The sequence below is a fragment of the Artemia sp. Qi Xiang Cuo genome, chromosome 11, assembly GCF_049724085.1.
Source record: "Artemia sp. Qi Xiang Cuo chromosome 11, ASM4972408v1, whole genome shotgun sequence".
Lineage (NCBI taxonomy): Eukaryota > Metazoa > Arthropoda > Branchiopoda > Anostraca > Artemiidae > Artemia > Artemia sp. Qi Xiang Cuo.
In genome coordinates, this window is record NC_142804.1 from 52,309,650 (window position 1) to 52,330,246 (window position 20,597).

General features: G+C 35.9%; 2 protein-coding genes across 6 annotated transcripts in view; one reads left to right on the forward strand and one right to left on the reverse strand.

Annotated features, from left to right (window-relative positions):
- LOC148947120 (uncharacterized) overlaps window positions 1–20,597 on the forward strand; it is a 188,646-nt gene that overhangs the window by 164,862 nt on the left and 3,187 nt on the right. The gene's annotated exons all lie outside the window — the stretch shown is intronic.
- The window catches only part of LOC148947122 (calcium-independent phospholipase A2-gamma-like), a 35,098-nt gene continuing 33,236 nt past the window's right edge, over window positions 18,736–20,597 (reverse strand). Inside the window, exon 8 of the mRNA XM_089096881.1 lies at window positions 18,736–20,475. Within this exon, the coding sequence (XP_088953007.1) occupies window positions 20,201–20,475 (275 nt within the window). The 3' untranslated portion in view covers window positions 18,736–20,200. The remainder of the gene's footprint in view (window positions 20,476–20,597) is intronic.

The window sequence follows — 20,597 nt, forward strand, 5'->3', positions numbered from 1 at the left end:
TTGACTAGGGGTGAACCTAATCATATACTAATGTTTTCTGTCGTTTTAAGTATTGATGTTGCTCCTTACTTCCAGTTGAAAAACTTGTTTTTTTATATATAATTTCTGATCTTTTTTTAAAAATAATATTGGGAAATCCGGTGCCCCTTTCATAGCAATTTCCCTTTCCACATGAAAACTTCCTTCATGGAAAGATCCTCCCACATACCCCCCGGCCCCCCACCCACTACAAAAAAAAATCCCCCCTGAAAACGTCTGTATACTTCCCAATAACCAATACTATATGTTAACATTGGATAGAGTTCATAACTTTCAGCCCTCCCCTCGGGGAATTTGGGGGATTAAGTCATCCTAAAAGACATAATTATCATATTTTCGACCATGCTGAACAAAATGCCCATCTCAAAATTTTGATCAAGGGACTTTGGGAAAAAATGAGCGTAGGAGGGGGCCTAGTTGCCCTCCATTTTTTTTGGTCACTTAAAAAGGGCACTAGAACTTTTAATTTCCATTCCAATGAGCCCTCCCACAATATTCTAGGACCACTGGGTCGATATGATCACCCCTGGGGAAAAAAAAACAACAAAAAAACAAATAAACACGAATCCGTGACCTTTTTTCTGATCGGCAAAAATGCAAAATTCCAATTTTTTTTAGATGGAAGCTAGAAACCTGTGCAGTAGCGTTCTCTGATACGCTGAATATGATGGTGTTATTTTCATTAAGGTTCTATAGCTTTAAGGGGGTCTTTTCCCCTTTTTTCGAAAATCAGCCAAATTTTTTCAGGCGCTTAACTTTTGATGTCTAGCACTAAACTTGATGAAACTTATATATTTGAAATCAGCATTAAAATATGATTCTTTTGAGGTATCTATTGGTATCAAAACTCCATTTTCTCGAGTATCGGTTACCATTGAGCCGGGTCACTCCTTACTTACAGTTCGTTACCACGAACTGTTTGAAAATAGCTGGCACTTCATTTTTCTTCATACTGAATAAACCATTAAGTATTTTTTGTTTCATAGTAATTGAAGTGTGATGTGAAGTGTCTGTCTCATGTGAAGTGTTCATCATGTATTTTTCAATTTGATAAGTTTACTCCTTTTAGATACACTTTATAATTTGACTGATATTAGGTATTTATGAGTTTTTTTTTGTTTTTTTTTTTAGAGACATAGACATTTTAATTTACAAAAAAAAACATTCAACAAACATCAGAAATAACTAGACAACCACATTAAGATTTAAAAAAAATCCTGTTGGTGGCTGTATCTTCTAACTGTCATTTAATAAAAAAACAAAAACAATAATAATTATTAATAAATTCTTATTTTTTCAAAAAAAAGGGTAAGGAAAAAAAAGTCAAGAAAACAATTTACATTGTCACACTCTAACCATTCTCCCCCCCTTCCTCCCCCCAATCTCCAAAAATAATCTTCCATTTTCAACAAAAAATACTTTAACTTTTTCTTAAATGAAACCAAAATATAAACACATACTGAACAAGTACTGACAAAACCTATCCTCTACACACACAAAAAGTTACCCTTTGTCCGCGTCTTCGGAGACGATTCCATACCTATGCGAACCTGGCGACTATATCACAAGTTCCGTAGGTGGTTATAATTGTTCCGTAAAAGCTGTATTAAACTTAATTTATTGGCTTGGAGCGATTAAGTAGTACAATATTTTCCCTCTAGAGGCGCTGAGGTACGCGGGGTCACTTTTGGAGAGTTTTGACTGTACTTGTTCAGTAGATGATTATACTTTAAATGAAATTAAGCTGTTAGCCGCTCTAATACCATCTGGGCGACCATTCCATACCAAAACAGCAGTGTTCCGAAAAGCATAACCTGATCTTGTTGTATGTTGTATCTCGCTGACCAAATTGTCTACATTTTGTATAGAATATTCGCAGTAGAGAAACTTGCGGGAAAATATGTTCCAAAAGTACTCAGGAGATAACATATTCAGACACTGATAGACAAAAATTGATAACTGATAATCACGCTGCTGCCCAACATTCAGAATGCCAAATTTTTTGTAAGATTGGGCAGTGCTTTCACAATGGCACATCTCTCCGAGTACTCTGATTGCTTTATTCTGAACAATTTGTATCCTTTCATAGTTGCCGATGAAATTACTGGCCCATACCGAGCATCCGTACCCAATAATTCCTTTTTTTTTAAATTGTTATTAAAAACCAGTTTTTAATACAAGAAGGCTTTTTAGGAATCCAAAAGAGCAAAAAAAAAAAAAAATCAATGTCAAAGTCGCCCATTTCAACTGTTTTAAAGGTGACAAAACAGATATAGGCAAAGAGCATTATGAAAAAATTAAGCTTCTAAGTTCAAAGTTAAATTCAAAGTTTTTACGCAGATAACTGAAGTAGTAAGGCCCCAATTCCTTGAAAATATACCTGCACTTTCACAAGCCTGAGGCATGGATATGTGTGTATATTTTCAAGTAATTGGGTTACCAGGGCCAGTCACCTATTGCAATGAACCCTACATGGCTTGGCAGACAGGTTTTCTATTGTGACACTCATTTTTTGGAGGTCAAACTCATGGATACATGTTTATTTATTATTTTTTTTAAACTGGTATTTTTTCAATGAAGCTCATAACACTTTGCATAAACCCGTGAATGTAGGACTGAAAGTCCATTCGTAGTATATCTGAATCCAATTACTAATCAAGTTAGTGTGACCGCCATTTTTTGATCTGGTTAGGTGGGTATAATCTGGTTTGGTTCGTTATTGCGAGAGGGTTACTCAATTTACATCTTAGTGTTAACTGGGCGATGACTTAGTCTAATTGCGTAGGTACTAAAGGAACATTTGAAGGTGGAGAAAAAAAAGGGGTAATTAGTGATTGGATAATTTTAACAAAAAATGACTGAAAAGTGTTTTGGAGGAGATGGGATGAATGTGTACTGTATAATAAACAAGTGATGATTTGCACAGTGTTGTCAATTTTAAATAGTTTAGAAATAAAAAAAATTAACAAGAAATGCCTGAAAAGTGTTTTGAGGGAGTTGAGTTGCACGAGGGTTGACTTGCACGAGGGTTCAGTTACATGCGGATTCAGTTACACGGGGATTAGTTAAATGGGGTCGAGTTGCACGAGAAACAAATTATTATTTTAGGGAATTATTTCGGTGAAACAGTTAGAGACATTTTAAAAGATGATTTTAGAAGAGGATTTGAGGGTGAAACTCTTTGGTCGTTATAATACACAAGTTCCATTTGAACAGTGTTGTGAGGTCCCCTACCACAACCCCAAAGGGCTCCGATCCCCCCACCCCAACCCCCGAAGAAGCCCCCGGTCCTCAAAGGTTCTCTGGGCTCCCAAAGGGCCCGCGGCGCCCCAATGGCTCCTGAGTCCCCCATTATAATACTTTTAAGGCTTTATTATATCTTTTCGGAACAAATTATTATTTTAGGGAATTATTTCAGTGAAACAGTTAGAGACATTTTAAAAGATGATTTAAAAGATGATTTTAGAAGAGGACTTGAGGGTGAAACTCTGTGGTCGTTATAGTAAACAAGTTCCATTTGAACAGTGTTGTGAGGTCCCCTACCACAACCCCAAAGGGCTCCAATCCCCCCCCCCCCACCCCGACAGGATACCCCCGGCCTCAAATGGTATATGGGCGCCCCAAGGGCCCCCCCGCGCCCCCAAGGCTCCGGAGTCCCCGATTATAATACCTTTTAAGGCTTTATTATATCTTTTCAGAACAAATTATTATTTTAGGGAATTATTTCAATGAAACAGTTAGAGTCATTTTAAAATATGATTTAAAAGATGACTTTAGAAGAGGATTTGAGGGTGAAACTCAGTGGTCGTTATAATAGACAAATTCCATTTGAACAGTGTTGTAAGGTCCCTTACCACAACCCCAAAGGGCTCCGATGCCCCCCACCCCAACCCCGAATGAAGACCCCCGGCCTCAAAGGGTCTCAGGGCGCCCCAACGGCCCCCTTGGCGCCCCAATGGCTCCTGAGTCCCCCGTTATAATACCTTTTAAGGCTTTATTATATCTTTTCAGAAGAAATTATTATTTTAGGGAATTATTTCGGTGAAACAGTTAGAGACATTTTAAAAGATGCTTTAAAAGATGATTTTAGAAGAGGACTTGAGGGTGAAACTCTGTGGTCGTTATAATACACAAGTTCCATTTGAACAGTGTTGTGAGGTCCCTTACCACAACCCCAAAGGGCTCCAATCCCCCCACCCCCACCCCGAAGGAAGCCCCCAGTCCTCAAAGGTTCTCTGGACTCCCAAAGGGCCCCCGGCGCCCCAATGGCTCCTGAGTCCCCCATTATAATACTTTTTAAGGCTTTATTATATCTTTTCAGAACAAATTATTATTTTAGGGAATTATTTCGGTGAAACAGTTAGAGACATTTTAAAAGATGATTTTAGAAGAGGATTTGAGGGTGAAACTCTTTGGTCGGGGTCACCCCAACCCCAAAGGAAACCTCCGGTCCTCAAAGGTTCTCTGGGTTCCCAAAGGGCCCCCGGCGCCCCAATGGCTCCTGAGTCCCCCATTATAATACCTTTTAAGGCTTTATTATATCTTTTCAGAACAAATTATTATTTTAGGGAATTTTTTCGGTGAAATAGTTAGAGACATTTTAAAAGATGATTTAAAAGATGATTTTAGAAGAGGACTTGAGGGTGAAACTCTGTGGTTGTTATAATACACAAGTTCCATTTGAACAGTGTTGTGAGGTCCCTTACCCAACCCCCACCGGGCTCCGAGGCCCCCCCCCCCCACCCCAACCCCGAAGGAAGTCCCCAGTCCTCAAAGGTTCTCTGAGCTCCAAACGGGCCCCCGGCGCCCCAATGGCTCATGAGTCCCCCATTTTAATAATTTTTAAGTCTTTTTTATATCTTTTCAGAACAAATTATTATTTTAGGGAATTATTTAGGTGAAACAGTTAGAGACATTTTAAAAGATGATTCAAAAGATGATTTTAGAAGAGGACTTGAGGGTGAAACTCTGTGGTCGTTATAATACACAAGTTCCACTTGAACAGTGTTGTGAGGTCCCTTACCACAACCCCAAAGGGCTCCGATCCCCCCAACCCAACCCCGAAGGAAGCCCACGGTCCTCAAAGGTTCTCTGGGATCCCAAAGGGCCCCCCGGCGCACCCATGGCTCCTGAGTCCCCCATTATAATAATTTTTAAGGATTAATTATATCTTTTCAGAAAAAATTATTATTTTGGAGAATTATTTCAGTGAAACAGATAGAGACATTTTAAAAGATAATTTAAAAGATGATTTTAGAAGAGGACTTGAGGGTGAAACTCTGTGGTCGTTATAATACACAAGTTACACTTGAACAGTGTTGTGAGGTCCCTTACTACAACCCCAAAGGGCTCCGATCCCCCCACCCAACCCCGAACGAACCCCCCTGTCCTCAAACGTTCTCTGGGCTCCCAAAGGGGCCCCCGGCCCCACAATGGCTCCTGAGCCCCCATTATAATACTTTTTTAAGGCTTTATTATATCTTTTCAGAACAAATTATTATTTTAGGGAATTATTTCGGTGAAACAGTTAGAGACATTTTAAAAGATGATTTAAAAGATGATTTTAGAAGAGGATTTGAGGGTGAAACTCAGTAGTCGTTATAATACACAAGTTCAATTTGAACAGTGTTGTGAGGTCCCCTACCACAACCCCAAAGGGCTCCGATACCCCCGCCCCAACCCCGAAGGAAGCCACCGGTCTTCAAAGGTCCTCCAAGCTCCCAAATCAACTGAAAGTAAGGAGCAACATCAAAACTTAAAAACGGACAGAAAATAGATTTTTACGTGAAAACAACTTCAACAGTGCCCAGCCCCCCCCCCCCGCGATCAGAAATTAAATTATAAAAAAGTTTCTTCACCTTGGGAACCGGGAGCTTCCTTCGAGGTAGGAGGATCGATACCCTTTCGAGTTGGGATATCTGACTTCACAACACTGTTCAAATAGAACAGCCTCAAATTCTTTCTCGAAAACACCTAAGTGTTTCAATGAAATGAGTTCGTCCCAAATAATATTTCTTGACAACACTGTGAAGACATAATTGGAGATTACTAAAAACCTTCTTCCTATGTGTTAATATATCTTATTGGAAATACACATCCTGTCACAAGAACCCCACCTAAAATTCAAATTATAGCTATCGAGCGGATTAAAATTCAAATGTAACGATGGGAGATCTGATAAGGAGCGGATGTGCGCAAAAGCTTACTGCAAAACATACTCCAGTTTATGAATGCTTGTCATCTGTGAAATAGCAAATTGTATGTTTTCATATAGTTACTTTGTTTAAAGGAATATTGGATTATTGCATTAGAAAACGTCTAGGCTAGAAGCGAGAAGTTACAAGGTAAGGTTTTTTAGAAATGTATGATAAGCTATTTCAGTGTTATAAGCATTCCATTATATACTGCTAATTTGGTTAATGAAAGAAAATGAAATAGAATTATTATAGAATAGTTTCTAGAGAATAGAGGTCAAATTTTGTCCTCCTCCTCCTCTTGTTTATTGCTCATTAAGGTGCTCCTATTATTAATTTCATACTGCTAAATAAAAACGAACAGAAATTATAATGTATGTGAGGGGGGTTCTCTCTCTCCCAAGTCAATACCTCGCTCTTTACGCTACAATTTTTTTTTTTAGTGCTTTCAAAAGAGCTATATATTCTAATTAAAAATGGTCTTTGTGATTCAGAGGGTTGTGAATCAAAATTTTTTTTTTTTATTTTTAAGTTAATGTGTGTGTTTTTTAATATGGGTATAACCCTCCCCATAATATACTTAATAACATATACTTAATAGAAAAAAAAACAATAAAAAAAAACAAGCGACACGGCTCAATAGTAATCCAAACTTTTAAAAACGGAATTTTTATGTTAATAACCTTATAAAGATAATGTGTTTTTAATTCTTTCTCTAAATATATATAACTTTTATTGATATTATTTTAACTAAAAACCGGGAAAGCCCCTGATAAAAATTTAACCGATTTTTTTTTTTTTTTTTATTTTAAAGATGAATGTAAAACCCTAATAGATTTTATTTTTTCTATTTAAAAAAGACCAGTCATATAAAGCGAAAACGAAAAATCTATTAAACTACTTTAAACCTAAAAGCTGGAAAAAAATGAAACTTTTTATATTTTGCCAGAAGAAAAATACAGGAATATAGAAGTTAGTTAAGTAAGTTAATTTGTAAAGAGATCCATTTAGCAAAATAAAAGTAAAATTTTTATGCAAATAGAAGCTGCATTAACTAAAAAAACGATCAGAAATTAAATAAAAAAAAAGAAACAAATTTTTAAAACTGAAAGTAAGGAGCGACATTAAAACGAACATAAATTAGTCACTATATGAAAGGGAGTGCCTCCCTCCTCATCTCATCGCTCTTTACGCTAAAGTTTGACCTTGTCTCACAACTTTATTTTTTTTTAAACAATAAAAACTTTAGCGTATCGTTATGATTTCAAATATATCAGTTTCATCAAGTTTAGCTATAGCGGTCAAAAGTTACGCGCCTGAGAAAAATTGCCTTGTTTTCGAAAAAGGGGGAAAACACCCTCTAAAAATCATAGAACTTTAATGAAAATCACACCATCAGAGAACCCTACTATAGAATTTAAAAGCTCCTATCTGGAGCCTCATTCGAACGGAAATTAATAGTTCCAATGTCTTTTTTAAGTAAGCCAAAAAAAAAATGGAGGGCAATTAGGCCCCCTCCCACGCCATTTTTTTCTCCCAAAGTCATCCGCCGTGACATCAGAAGTCGACAAACCCCGGTTATAGCAAGAGCCCGTGACATTTAACCCCCCCCCCAAAACTCTCACACTCTTTGTAACACACAAGCTTTTCATTCAAAGCAGAAAAATACATCATGTTAGGAAAAAGCTTGTTTCCGAATGATAAAGATGTGTTTTTCAAAACAATTAAGACCTGTAAACATACCTATGGTGGAGAGATTTTATTTACATAATAGAAAAAAGCGTGATTTGACGTTTCTATCGAATATATTCGTCATATTCTTAAGATTTTGTATTGTTGGAGGGGAGGGGGGCTAAGTCCCTCTGAAATTTGAATTTACTAGTAAAACGTTTTTCTTTAGTTTTTTTTTGGGAAATAAAAGAATGAAAAGTGTACTCACATTGAAAATTGACAAATCCATTGTTTTCAAAAGTTAAAAATATATGGTGTACTATAAACAATGTCTTAAAACATAATGAAAATTGGAATGCAGTGTAGGGACATTATATCGTTTTTTGTTTTTTTTTAATTGAGTACATTATACCATGGCAAGTTTTTTTAGAAAACCGACCAATCAAGTTATTATATTGGACTAACCACCAACTTTCTCTAATCGACTGACACACAAAAATCAATGTCATAATAAAAAACATGTCTGCCAAGCCATGTAGAGTTCATTGTAATAGGCAAATGACCCTGGTAAGGCATATTACGCAATCACTGGTGAAACGAATTGGCCCCTTACTACTGATAAGCATAATAGGTTTTCATGACTCGGCTGTGGTACGGGCTCCTTGTCACGTGGGATTACTGGCACGGGGTAGGATCTTTCGAATATTATTTAGTTGACTTTAAAGTTTGCGGGTGCGGGGGGGGGGGACCGATATACTGGTGGCTTTGGAGGGAAAACCTCTTAACCTATCTTTACTTTCTGAAACTTTTCATGTATTCGGTCAAAGAGAAAACAACACTTTTTCTAAAATAAGACCGTCATCGTACGTTTCTCCTGATGAAATAAACAGACTTGAAGATAAATTTTTTGTTCAAGTTTCTTTTGATTATTTCTACCCCAGTTATTTCTGTTCTACTTATACCTTCTCAACTTAGGTCTTCTCGAAGGATGATAAGCATAATAGGTTTTCATGACTCGGCAGTGGTACGGGCTCCTTGTCACGCGGGCTTACAGGCTTGGGGTGGTATCTTTCGAATATTATTTAGTTGACTTTAAAGTTGGCGGGTGCGGGGGGGGGCCGATAGACTGGTGGATTTGGAGGGAAAACCCCTTAACCTATCTTTACTTTCTGAAACTTTTCATGTATTCGGTCAAAGAGAAAACAACACTTTTTCTAAAGTAAGACCGTCATCGTAAGTCATCGAAATAAACAGACTTGAAGATAATTCATTGCGAATGGGGTTTGTGAATGTACAAGGACTCATGAGTTCTATTGATGAACTAACAAATTTATTACCAGCAAATCCAATTGACATTTTGGGGATTTGTGAAACATTTAATAATGATGAGACAAAATATAATGTGAAAATCCCGGGATATAAATTCATTGATAAGAATCGACTAGTCCATGAAAAGGGTGGCCTTGGGTTATTTTTGAACGATGGAGTGCAGTTTGAGCGACTGCCAGAACTGAAAAAATATAATGTTGAAAAAGTGTGTGAAATACTGGCTGTTGAATGTCGGCTTGGGACAAAAAAAAATTCAAGTTTGTGTTGTGTATAAGCCCCCGTCGGCCCCAATACCGCTTTTTTGCAATCTCTGGAGTCTTTACTAGCATGTTTGGACGATGAGGATGTTGTGGTTAGGAGGGGGGGGGTTTAGTATAAACCTACTGGAATTCAAAGAAAATACCCATACAACAGAATTTATTACATTAATGACATCGAATTCCCCAATTCCTTCGTGTACAATTCCAACGCGTGTTGCATCGACTAGTGCAACTCTCATTGACAGCATACTTTTAACTACACCAGCCACGTCTTCACAGGTTGTTCTGACGGATTTCTCTGGTCAGTTTTTGTTAATTTCTGATGTGAGATACTAGTTTCATAAATAAAATCACCAGACACAGCAACCCGGATTATTGATAAAAAAAAAATCTAGTATGTTTAAAGGATAAACTGAATTTGACTGATTGGTCTCCTATTTTTGATGCTGATTAAATAAACTCTACGACGGATTATTTTTTAGCAGGATTTAAGGCTGCGCTTGATGAGTCGTGCCCAGAGTAAAAAAAAGAAAACGGAAATATAATCAACCCATCCAACCATGGATATCGCCCGCCCTTTTGACGTCAATAAAACATAAAAACAATCTATAAAACCTTAATGTCTTTCCCAAGTGAAGAAAATAGAAGAACTTTCAAAAATCATAAAAACCTACTTTCAAAAATAATACGTAATGCTAAAATGAAATTTTATTTCGATTCTTTTAATGAAGTAAGTAAGTCCTCAAAGAAAACTTGGGAACTAATCAACTCATGTCTAAATCGATCGCGGACGTCTTCTTCACCATCAAACATACGGGATGCCTATGGTAATACAATTGAAAGGGAACTAGAAATGGCAAATTACATAAATTTTCATTTCGTGTCAATCGGGCAGTCAGTAGCTAATAAGTTCTAACGTAATATGTCCCATGGGCAATGTAATTATCGTACGTACCTAGGAAGTCCTTCTGAAAAATATATGTTTTTAACTCCGGTAACAGAGGAAGAGCTTGCTAAGGTTGGTAAGCTTTTAAAGAATGAAAATTCCCCGGGGATTGATGAATCGTCGACCAATATTGTTAAACCCATTTTACCAAGTATTAATAAAGTTATGTGTCATATAATAAATCTGTCATTTAGATCGGGAACTTTTCTGGATTCTTTCAAAAAAGCGAAAGTGTTACCGCTATATAAAAGTGATGACAAGACTATTTGCTCGAATTATAGATTCTATTCTATTCTTTCGGGTTTTTCTAAACTAATGTAGCGATGTTATTATAATCGAATGTATAATTTTCTCTGTTCAAAAGATTATTTTTCAAAAACACAATATGGATTTAGAATAAAGCATAATACGCAGGATGCTATATTAACTATGGTACAATTTATTCACGAATGTCTAGACAAAAAATGGATCCCGGCGAGTATATTTTTTTACCTTGAGAAGGCATTCGTATCGTTATGCCATGAAATATTGTTGTACAGATTAAACCATGGTGGGATACGAGGACCAGCGTACGGTTTTATCGCATCTTACCTAAGTGGTCGCTCCCAAGTGACTATGATCAACGACACAGTTTCGGATCCATGTCTGTTGTCAAATATTGGTGTCCCGCAAGGTTCAATCCTGGGACCACTGTTTTTTATAATATATACATAAATGACTTTCCATCAGCGACAGAAAACCATGGTCTGAATGTTCTTTTTGCTGACGATACTGGATCATCACTTACTGGACAGTCGGAAGAGGATCTCAACGAGAGGCTGCAAATCCTATTTTCACAACTTCTTGTATGGCTAAAAGCTAATCGTTTGTCATTAAATGCATCAGAAACCAGGTTTATCATTTATAGTAGAATTGGGCAGAATACACAAGGAATTTCAACAATATTTGATCATGCTACAGATATTCAAATTCAAAGGATAACTTCGCTCCGGTATCTGGGTATTATTATTGATGAAAATCTGTCATATAATGAACATTGTAACAGATTACGGGATAAAGTTGCTCATGAGATTGGTATAATGCGAAAGTTTCAGCATTTTTTTTCCCATATGTAATCCTACGTCTAATTTATTTTGCGTTGGTTCATTCCCATCTTACGTATTGTCCTCTGATATATTTGGCAACATTCAGATGTCATGTGAAACCGATACAAATTCTTCAAAACCGGGCTCCTCTAATTTTACAGAAATATTTACCATCACCGTCTTCGCATCCTAATGAGAGTAAAACTGAAACTATATACTCTAACTAATATTTTGCCTGTTTCACAGATATTCACCCTTAATTCTTTTTTATTTAAGGTAAAATATGACCGGTCGGAATTACCTCCGTACTTTCGTTCGAATAATTTTTTCCCTGTGCAACGTGCCCATGCTTATGAAACCCGACATAAATGGAACATTCAGCACCTAAAATTAAGCACAGAGAGATCACGGTTCTCGCCATTATTTTTAATCACGGGTTCATGGTGTCTTTATCTACCATTTATTGATTGCAGCAAATCTCTTCCAAATATAAAAAAGCAACTTCATTCTATCCTTATAAATAAATCCAAGAATTAATAATATATTAATGAACTGGGTACATTTGTTAATATTGTTTTGTTGGGTGTTTTGCACTGTGAGCTACCGGTCATCGCTTACCCTTGCTCGCCTGTTTTTTTTTTATTGGTGTGTTTTCGGTGGATCTTTGCCCGGTGTCGGTGGGTTTGTGTGGTGGATGCCCGTCTATTGGTGAGTCATGGAATAACTCTTATTTATTTCTTGTTGTCAAATAGGTTTATTCCGATTAATGTAGTGGGTTTTTGTCATTCGACCTTGTGTCTCTGGCGTTTACCCTCTATTTATGTTTATTTTGTACATATATTTTAAAATTAAACCTTGAATAACAAAGAAGACCAGTTCCCAGCAGGCGACTTGTGAATTTTTGAACTCATGAATAGACTCGAATCTGTTGTAAATTTAAGCTGTGATTTGAGAAAGACTGAGGAAAACATTAATGTTTGCAGTCAACATTGATCGCGCCGGCGGCGCGCCACAGACATCTTATCAGCGGCGCGCTGTTTCGGCCCCGCCGCCGCCGGTCTTCCTTCATCGCCGCGGCGCCGGGGTCTACAAACACATACAATTAAAATTTTTAGATGGCCATTCTGTTCAACGCAGTTGAAAGTTTTAGAAATTAGGTCTTTAAGGATGACACCCCCCCTCCACAACCCTCAGGACAAGGGTTGTAAGTTATGCCCTGGGGGCATATAAGGTTTTTATAGAAAACGTTGTCGTAGGAACTTAAAAAAGGCTCATTCCATTGGAAATTGAAATGGCTAGTGGCCTTTTCAATAGTCGAAAGTAATTTGAGGGCAACTAACCCCCCTCTCACGCCCACCCTCTTCCCAAACACATCAAATCAAAAATTTTAGATAGCCATTTTTGTCAACGTAGTTTTAAGTTCTGGGAATTATTTTTTTGAGTATGACAACCCCCCACAGCCCTCAGGGCAAGGGTTGTAAGTTATGCCCTGGGGACATAGGAGGTTTTTATAGAAAGTATTGTCGTAAAACTTCAAAAATGGCTCATTTGATTGAAAATTGAAAGGGCTAGTGCCCTTTTGAATACTTGAAAGTAATTGGAGGGCAACTAACCCCCCTCTCACGCCAACCATTTCCCCAAACACACCAAATCAAAATTTTGAGATATTCATTTTGTTCAACGTAGTTTAAAGTTCTGGAAATTAGGTCTTTTAGGATGACAACCCCCTCAGAGCACGGGTTGTAAGTTATATCCTGGGGGCATATTAGGTTTTATAGAAAGTGTTGTCCTGGAAACTTCAAAAAGGGCTTATTTGATTAGAAATTGAAAGGGCTAGTGCCTTTTTTAATAGTCGAAAGTGAGTGGAGAGCAATTATCTGCCCTCTTACGACCACCATTTCCCTAAATCCATTCCATTAAAATTTTGAGATAGGCATTTTGTTCAAAGTATTTAGAAATCTCGGAACTAAGGATTTTGAGGATGACAAACCCTCCAAACCCCTCGGGACAAGGGTTGTAAGTTATGCCCTGGGGGCATATAAGGTTCTTATAGAAAGCATTTTCGTAGAGACTTCAAAAAGGGCTCATTCGATTGGAAACTGAAAGGGCTAGTTCCCTTTTTAATAGTCAAAAGTGATTGGATGGCAACTAGCCCCAATTAAAATTTTTAGATAGCCATTTTGTTCAACGTAGATGAAATTTCCGGAAATTTGGTCTTTGAGGACGACACTCCCCCCAGAGCCCTCAGGGCTAAGGTTGTGAGCTATGTCCTGGGGACACATAAGGTTTTTTCCTGAAAATGTTGTCGTAGAAACTTCAGAAAAGGCTCCTTCCATTGTAAATTGAAAGGGCTCGTGTCCTTTTTAATAGGCTAATCAAAACTGATTGGAGAGCAACTAGTCCCCTCTTACACCCCCCCTTTCCCCCAACACATCCGATCAAAATTTTGAGATAGCAATTTTTTTAACGTAGTTGAAATTTCTGCATATTATGTCTTTGAGGATGATACCCCCCCCCCCCCAGAAAAAAAACCTCAGTGCAATGGTTGTAAATTATGCCCTGGGGCATATAAGGTTTTTTTAGAGCGTTGTAATAGAAACTTCGTAGGGCTAGTGCCCTTTTTAATAATCAAAAGTGATTGGAGGAAAACTAATACCCCTCCCACGCCCTTCCTTTCCCCAAAAACATCCCATAGTTTAGGGGCAAGGGTTGTAAGTTATGCCCAAGGAGTATTGAAGGTTTTTATGGAAGGAATGGTTGTTTAACTTCAGAAGAGGCTCAGTTTTTCTTCCTGAAAAAGACTGTGTCAATATAAAACGAACAGAAATTAATCAAAAAAACATTTTGCACAAATAAGTTTTAAAAACAAAGTAAAGAATAAAAAAAGTAAAGGGCTGTAAACCCTATGCTTTCTAAAAGCCAGAATATAATTTGTACTTTACTGAAAAAAATTTCTTTTAAATGTTTTCACTTATAATTTTAAGAAAAAAATTAATTACGATTTTAAGGAATAAATATCAGCATATGCATATTAAACTGCCAATGCGCATTTTTTTTCAGTAAATTCATTTGAAATTTTTTTCAGTAAAGTGCAAATTACATTCTGGCCTTTAGAAAGCATAAAGTTTAGATCCCTACTCAGATAAATTGCTGCTCGTTTTGAGTTTGACATATTTTAATTTCTGTTTGTTTCGGGTATCATTTATTTATTGATACTGATTTGTGGTAGTTGTATGCTTGGTAGATTATTTGATTCTATTTTTGGTTTAATGGAGCTCTTTACTTTTTTTGAAAAACTTATTTCGTGCAAAAGTTTTTTTGAATAATAAATAATAAATACTACATTGTGCCAACATCGTTCTTTACTTAGGCAGCGCGATTGTGCTGCCTATTATAAAAACCAAAAGCCTACTGCGTCATTGGCGCTTAACTGAAAACGAATTATATTACAAATATTTTCTTTTCCAGTTCTTACATCATTGAAAATAAAATTACAGCGAAATAAATTGTTGAACTGATGGATCTTTCAACAATAAATATCATTATACATCAAATGTTCAGTTTGATGTTGTTTATACTTTCCAAGACTGTTCAAGACACATATAGTTTTCAGTAAAGCGCCAATGACGCAGTAGGTTTTAGGCTTCAAGGCCGTATCCAGGGGGGGGGGTACCCTGTTTGAACCCCCCCCCCCCGAAATTTTTGACCGAGTCGAAAATTAGTAAAACCTAGGTAAAAATCAGTAAAATTAGTCGAAAACTGAGTCAAAAATTAGTAAACCCCCCCCCCCCCGAAAGTCAAAAATTAGTAAAATCCCCCCCCCCCCGAAAAAATCCTGGATCCGCCCTTGTTAGACTTATACAGTGAGAGAAGGAGGTGATACCCAAACTCTTGTTTGTAGTGATTTTTGTTCATTTCAAGCTTGATTTGAATATTCAATATCAGTTTCACTCGCTTTAAGATTTATTTATTAGTTTACAATAACATATACTGTATGTTTGCTTGTATTGATTGTTTATTTGATTTCTGTTCATTTTAGGTTTCATTTCTGCTTCAATAGCAAAATATTTTTTGTCGTTTCAAGCTTGATTTTCATATTGAATTTAAGCGTTACTCGCTTTAAGATCTATTTATTCATTTAAATTATTACTTGTTGTATGTTTTTTGCTATGATTGTTTATCTAATTTCTGTTCGTTTTGGGTTTCATTTATTCTTTAATAGTAATTTCTGGTCGTTTTGAGTTTTAATTTCAACAGGTATTTGTATCTGCTGAGCTTAAGTTTAAAATGGCCTTTACTTTTCTTTGAAAAACTTATTTTTCGAAAGTTTTTTTTTCAATAATTTTTGTTTGTTTGTTATTGCAAAAAGCTTCAAGTTTTTAAAATTCCTTATTTCAAAAGCAAACTTAAAAAAAATCAAATGCTATCAAAGCATCAAAACTGGTATCAAAGTAACAATATCAAAGTAAAAAAAATGGGTTTGTGTCAACCTCGGAGATTTTAATATCTGATGTTTGAACTATTTTTAACAAAATGGCTATCTCGAAATTTTTATCCGATGGGTTTGGGAAAAAAGAGCGTGGGGGAGGCCTAATTACCCTTCGGTCCCTTTTGACTCTTTAAAAATGAACTATAACGTTCAAGTTTCAATCAAATGAGCCCTCTCTGAAGTTTATACGAGCAACCCTTCTATAAGAACCATATATATCCCCAGAGCACAACTTACAACTCCTGTCCCTGGGACCTGGGGGGTTATTTTGACCTTGGAGTTTTAATATCTGATGTTTGAACTATTTTTAACAAAATTGTCACGTCAAATTTTTATCGGACGGGTTTATCCATCCGATAAACCCAAAGGCGTGGAGGGCGGGAGGGGCTAATGCCCTCCGATCTTTTTTCACTCTGAGAAAATGAACTAAAACTTTTAATTTCTGTTCAAATGAGCTCTCTCTGAAATTTATACGAGCATCCCTTTCATAAGAACAATATACGTCCCCACGACATAGCTTACAATGCCTGCCCAATTCTGCGATGAAGAGAGGGGGGCTGAAGTTATATTGGCAGTTCACAAAACCTTACATTGCCAGCAAGTTCTATCATACCTATGAAATCTTTACTAATAAGTAATCACCAAAAATTATAAATCACCAATAAGCTTCTTTATCAATCTTCTTGGATTAGAGCTAAATCTTTCCGAGACATTATGGATAATTGCTTCTTGCTTGACTTTTTCTGTCATTCCAGCTGTTTATTTCTAGCTTTTTCAAACATCTTCCTTTGATCAACTGCTTTTTTAGCCATCTACCTTTTCAACTATTTGCTTTTTCAGCCATATCTAGTGTAAATTTGAAGTTCATTGGGGGGCAGCTACCTCCCCTGCCCCCTTCCGTACTTCCATGCCTAAATAAAACCTTTAAATGGACGTAGGTAATTTTTTAAAGCAGCCTGTTTAGTTTGCCGAAGCAATATTTAAAATTGATGAATCTACAAATGATTTGACAGTTGGTTTTCTATAAATTTGTACATAACGTTTTTAAAAGAATGGATAATACTTTACGGCATTTCAGAGTACTTCAACTAGGTTGATTGCTTACAAAAAGAAGATATTAACTACAGAAAGTCTGAGTAATCTTTGATTCCTAACAATTATAATGATCAGAGAATCTCTTTAAAACATACTTGATTTTCAGTAAAGCGAGCGAAAATAGCACCCTAGCTTCAGAGGGTTTAGGTGGATAGTAGTTCTACTCTTATACATGGTAGTTTGTGTTTGCTTTAAGTTCGACTGGATTATTAATTTTATTTTCTGTTCGTTTTAGGATTCATCTATTCATCCATAGCAGTATTTCTAATCACTATGTTTGATGCGAGCATTCGTTTAATTCAAATTTCGTTAATTCGTTCATAGTAATTTCTGTTCATTTTTAAATCTGGATTATTATGAGACTTTTATTTTTGTTCCTTTTAGTTTTTAATATAGCCCCTTTCTTTTCTTTAAAAAATAAAAAAATTCTTAAGTTAATTTCTGTTCGTTTTTTAACTTTCTTTCTTGAAATTTTTTTAAATTAAACTATGAAGAAAATTGTTGGATTGTAATTATTTTTTTTTTGAGAATTTAAGATTCAGCCCAATGCTCAGCCATATATTTCTGCAATAATTTTTTTATAGTGTTTTTACTGTAGAATTTGGTATAAGAAAAAATGCAACCCGAAGGTCGCCAGCAGCTGTCAAAAAAGTTTCGTTGTCCACATAACAGCAGAAACTAGATGGACTTTTTGTTTTTCACATTTGAAGCTTATTTCAAAAACAAGTCACCACACGCGATATACTATGTCGGGTTGTAGACCGTAGAAGAGATAGAGAAAAATACTGCACTTATTTAGTGGCGTTACAAATCGATACAGCCTATTCAATTTAATCTTTTTTGTCTTAATTAAGGTTTTGTTGGCCCTGTCTATATGTGACTTAACAGCCAACTGGGAAAAACCTATCGGTGGTTTTCAAAATCTACGTTTGAAAAAAATTCTTTTGGTCCTTTCTTGACACAAATTAAAATTCTATGCCAAAAATGAAAGTGGATGAAAAGGTCGCATCCAAGTTTATTTAAAAGTTTTTGGTCGTCAGAACACTAAAAATTTGAGAAACGATGATTTACGTCATAAAATTTTCACTTCCAATGTTCTAAAAGAAATAAAACACATTTAATTACCAGCTGACGATATTTGCTACTCCATTATGCTTTCAGCAAAGCGTGACTTATGAAAGCTTTGACCAAAATTACCACCGTAACACACCAATAAAGAAAAAAATTAATTAGTTTCAATTTCGGTGACCATTGGTTCGATACAATCACAGTTGAAAAAATAATAATACAATCGGGTGGAGGGGACTCGTACCTCATTTTTGAATTGCATAAAGTTCGTTGCACTATTAAAAAATAATAAAAAAGTTATTGACCATGCTTCCGTCAGAACAAATTACTTCGAAGTACGATAGATAACACTTCGAGTAGGGATAAATCCTTTTATTAGACATTGAAAAAACAATCATAAAATATACTGAATATTTTGATAATATATACATTTATCTTCATCAGCATAAATACTGTACGATCACTGTACATGTGATCGAAATATCCAATATATTTTTCGATTGTTTTTTTTTTCGCTATGATAAAGGATTTATCCCTATTCGAACTGTTATTTATCGTCATGGAAGGGCAGTGTGGTCTTCGATATTACCTACTTCGAAGTACATATTCGTTCACGTCATCTTAAGGCTTGGTAGTTCGTTTAATACTTAGCATTCACAACAAGATTTTACTGATACTGAGATTTAGCGAGAGCGATACTTCGGGCTGATTAGATTTTCGCAGCATTTTTTCATTGGCTGGCAAATTCTATGAAACATTTCGATTGGCTTAAATTAGAGCTAGTTAAATCTTGGCATTAGTAAAATTTCAGTGTGAATAGGGCATTAGAGGATTTTATAAGGAAGAAATATACGTAATTACCGTCATTCACAGAAATCCAAAGTCTTGAGGTGAAAACCAGAGTCCTCAGGAGCAATAATAAAACCTAAAACGAATAGAAATTATCCTTTATATGAGGGGGGACTGCCCCTTCCTGAATACCTTGCTCTTTACGTTAAAGTTGGACTTGTGTCCCAGTTATTTAAGATCGACTCCCGAAATAGAAGGGCCGTTCAATTAGAATAAGAAGCTTTCTTAAAGTTATAAAATACTTTAGCGTGAAGAGCAAGGTATTGAGGAGGGGGCATTCTCCCTCATATACGGAGAAGCTTATGCTCGCTTTAGTTTTTAGTGTTGCTCATTACTTTCAGTTGAAAAGACTTGATTTTTTATTTCATTAATGAAAAAAGTAACTAGGCTTTCGCAAAGATTATATCATATAATTATTACGGTTTTAATAAAGAACCAAAAAAGAAGAAAAAAAAAACAAAACAAAACAAAAACAACTTTACGTGCTTAAATGCTCTTTTCTCTTTGCCATTCCAAATTGTTGAAAAATTTCCAGACATATTCAGTTTTATCTTATGATTTGCACCCACAGAAATATCCAAAAGCTTTTTAAAGTTTTACATTTACCAGAGGATAAACTACGGTACAGCTTATCCGAGAGGATCCTAATCATTTATTGTATCCCTTCGTCAGAAAAGCATGCAATCACCACTGCATGACACTCTGTCACCTGAGTTAAGCAAGAGTTTTCAAAATTTTGAAATGAGAAAACAGAAAACGAAATAAATTCTATGAACAATTTACTTTGTAAACGATGCTCAACAAACAATACTAAAACAAAAGGAACGATAAATTTTACCACGACACGGTAAGTATACACAATTTATTTACCAATAAACGGTTGCTTGCGTTTTACTGAAAACTTATTACAACACAACAGATGCCTGATTGCCGACTAAAAGTGATTGATCAAGTTTAAAAAGTGGATGCATTTTCATTATCTCAACACAAATATTGAAAATATGTTGTTTTCAGTAAAACACCAGTAACCATTTGAACGTCACAAGTGGGATTTTAAGAGTTTATTCGTCACTCTTTATTAGTGGTTAAAAAATGTCTTTTTAGGTCGATCACTAATAAAAAGGCTAAAATATTCCGAAGTAAATTAATAAATTTGCCTATGTGTTTTGCAACGCTCAAAAATGATTTCTCAAGACTTCAGGTTGATGCATTATCCTTTTTTGTTCAACCCAATCTAGTCCTCTCAGAATGTGTCCTCGTTTAACTTTTAAGCGATCACAGCATTTTTTCAATTTATTCTCATTCTTCCTCAAGTACATATCTACATCTCGCAGCATCGAATCAAGTCTGGAGGGATCCACCTCGTCTAACCCATAAACTTGTGTCAAATACGGATTGAATCGAAAATAACTTCGAGGCGGTAACAAGTCATGCAGGATATTATGAACTCCTATAAATATAAAAACACTAAATATAAGATAAGAAAACCAGTGTTCGAAAATAAACAACAATAGGACAACGCTAATTAAAGCGAAAGAAGTAACAGAAAAAACATTACTTTATATAATTTGT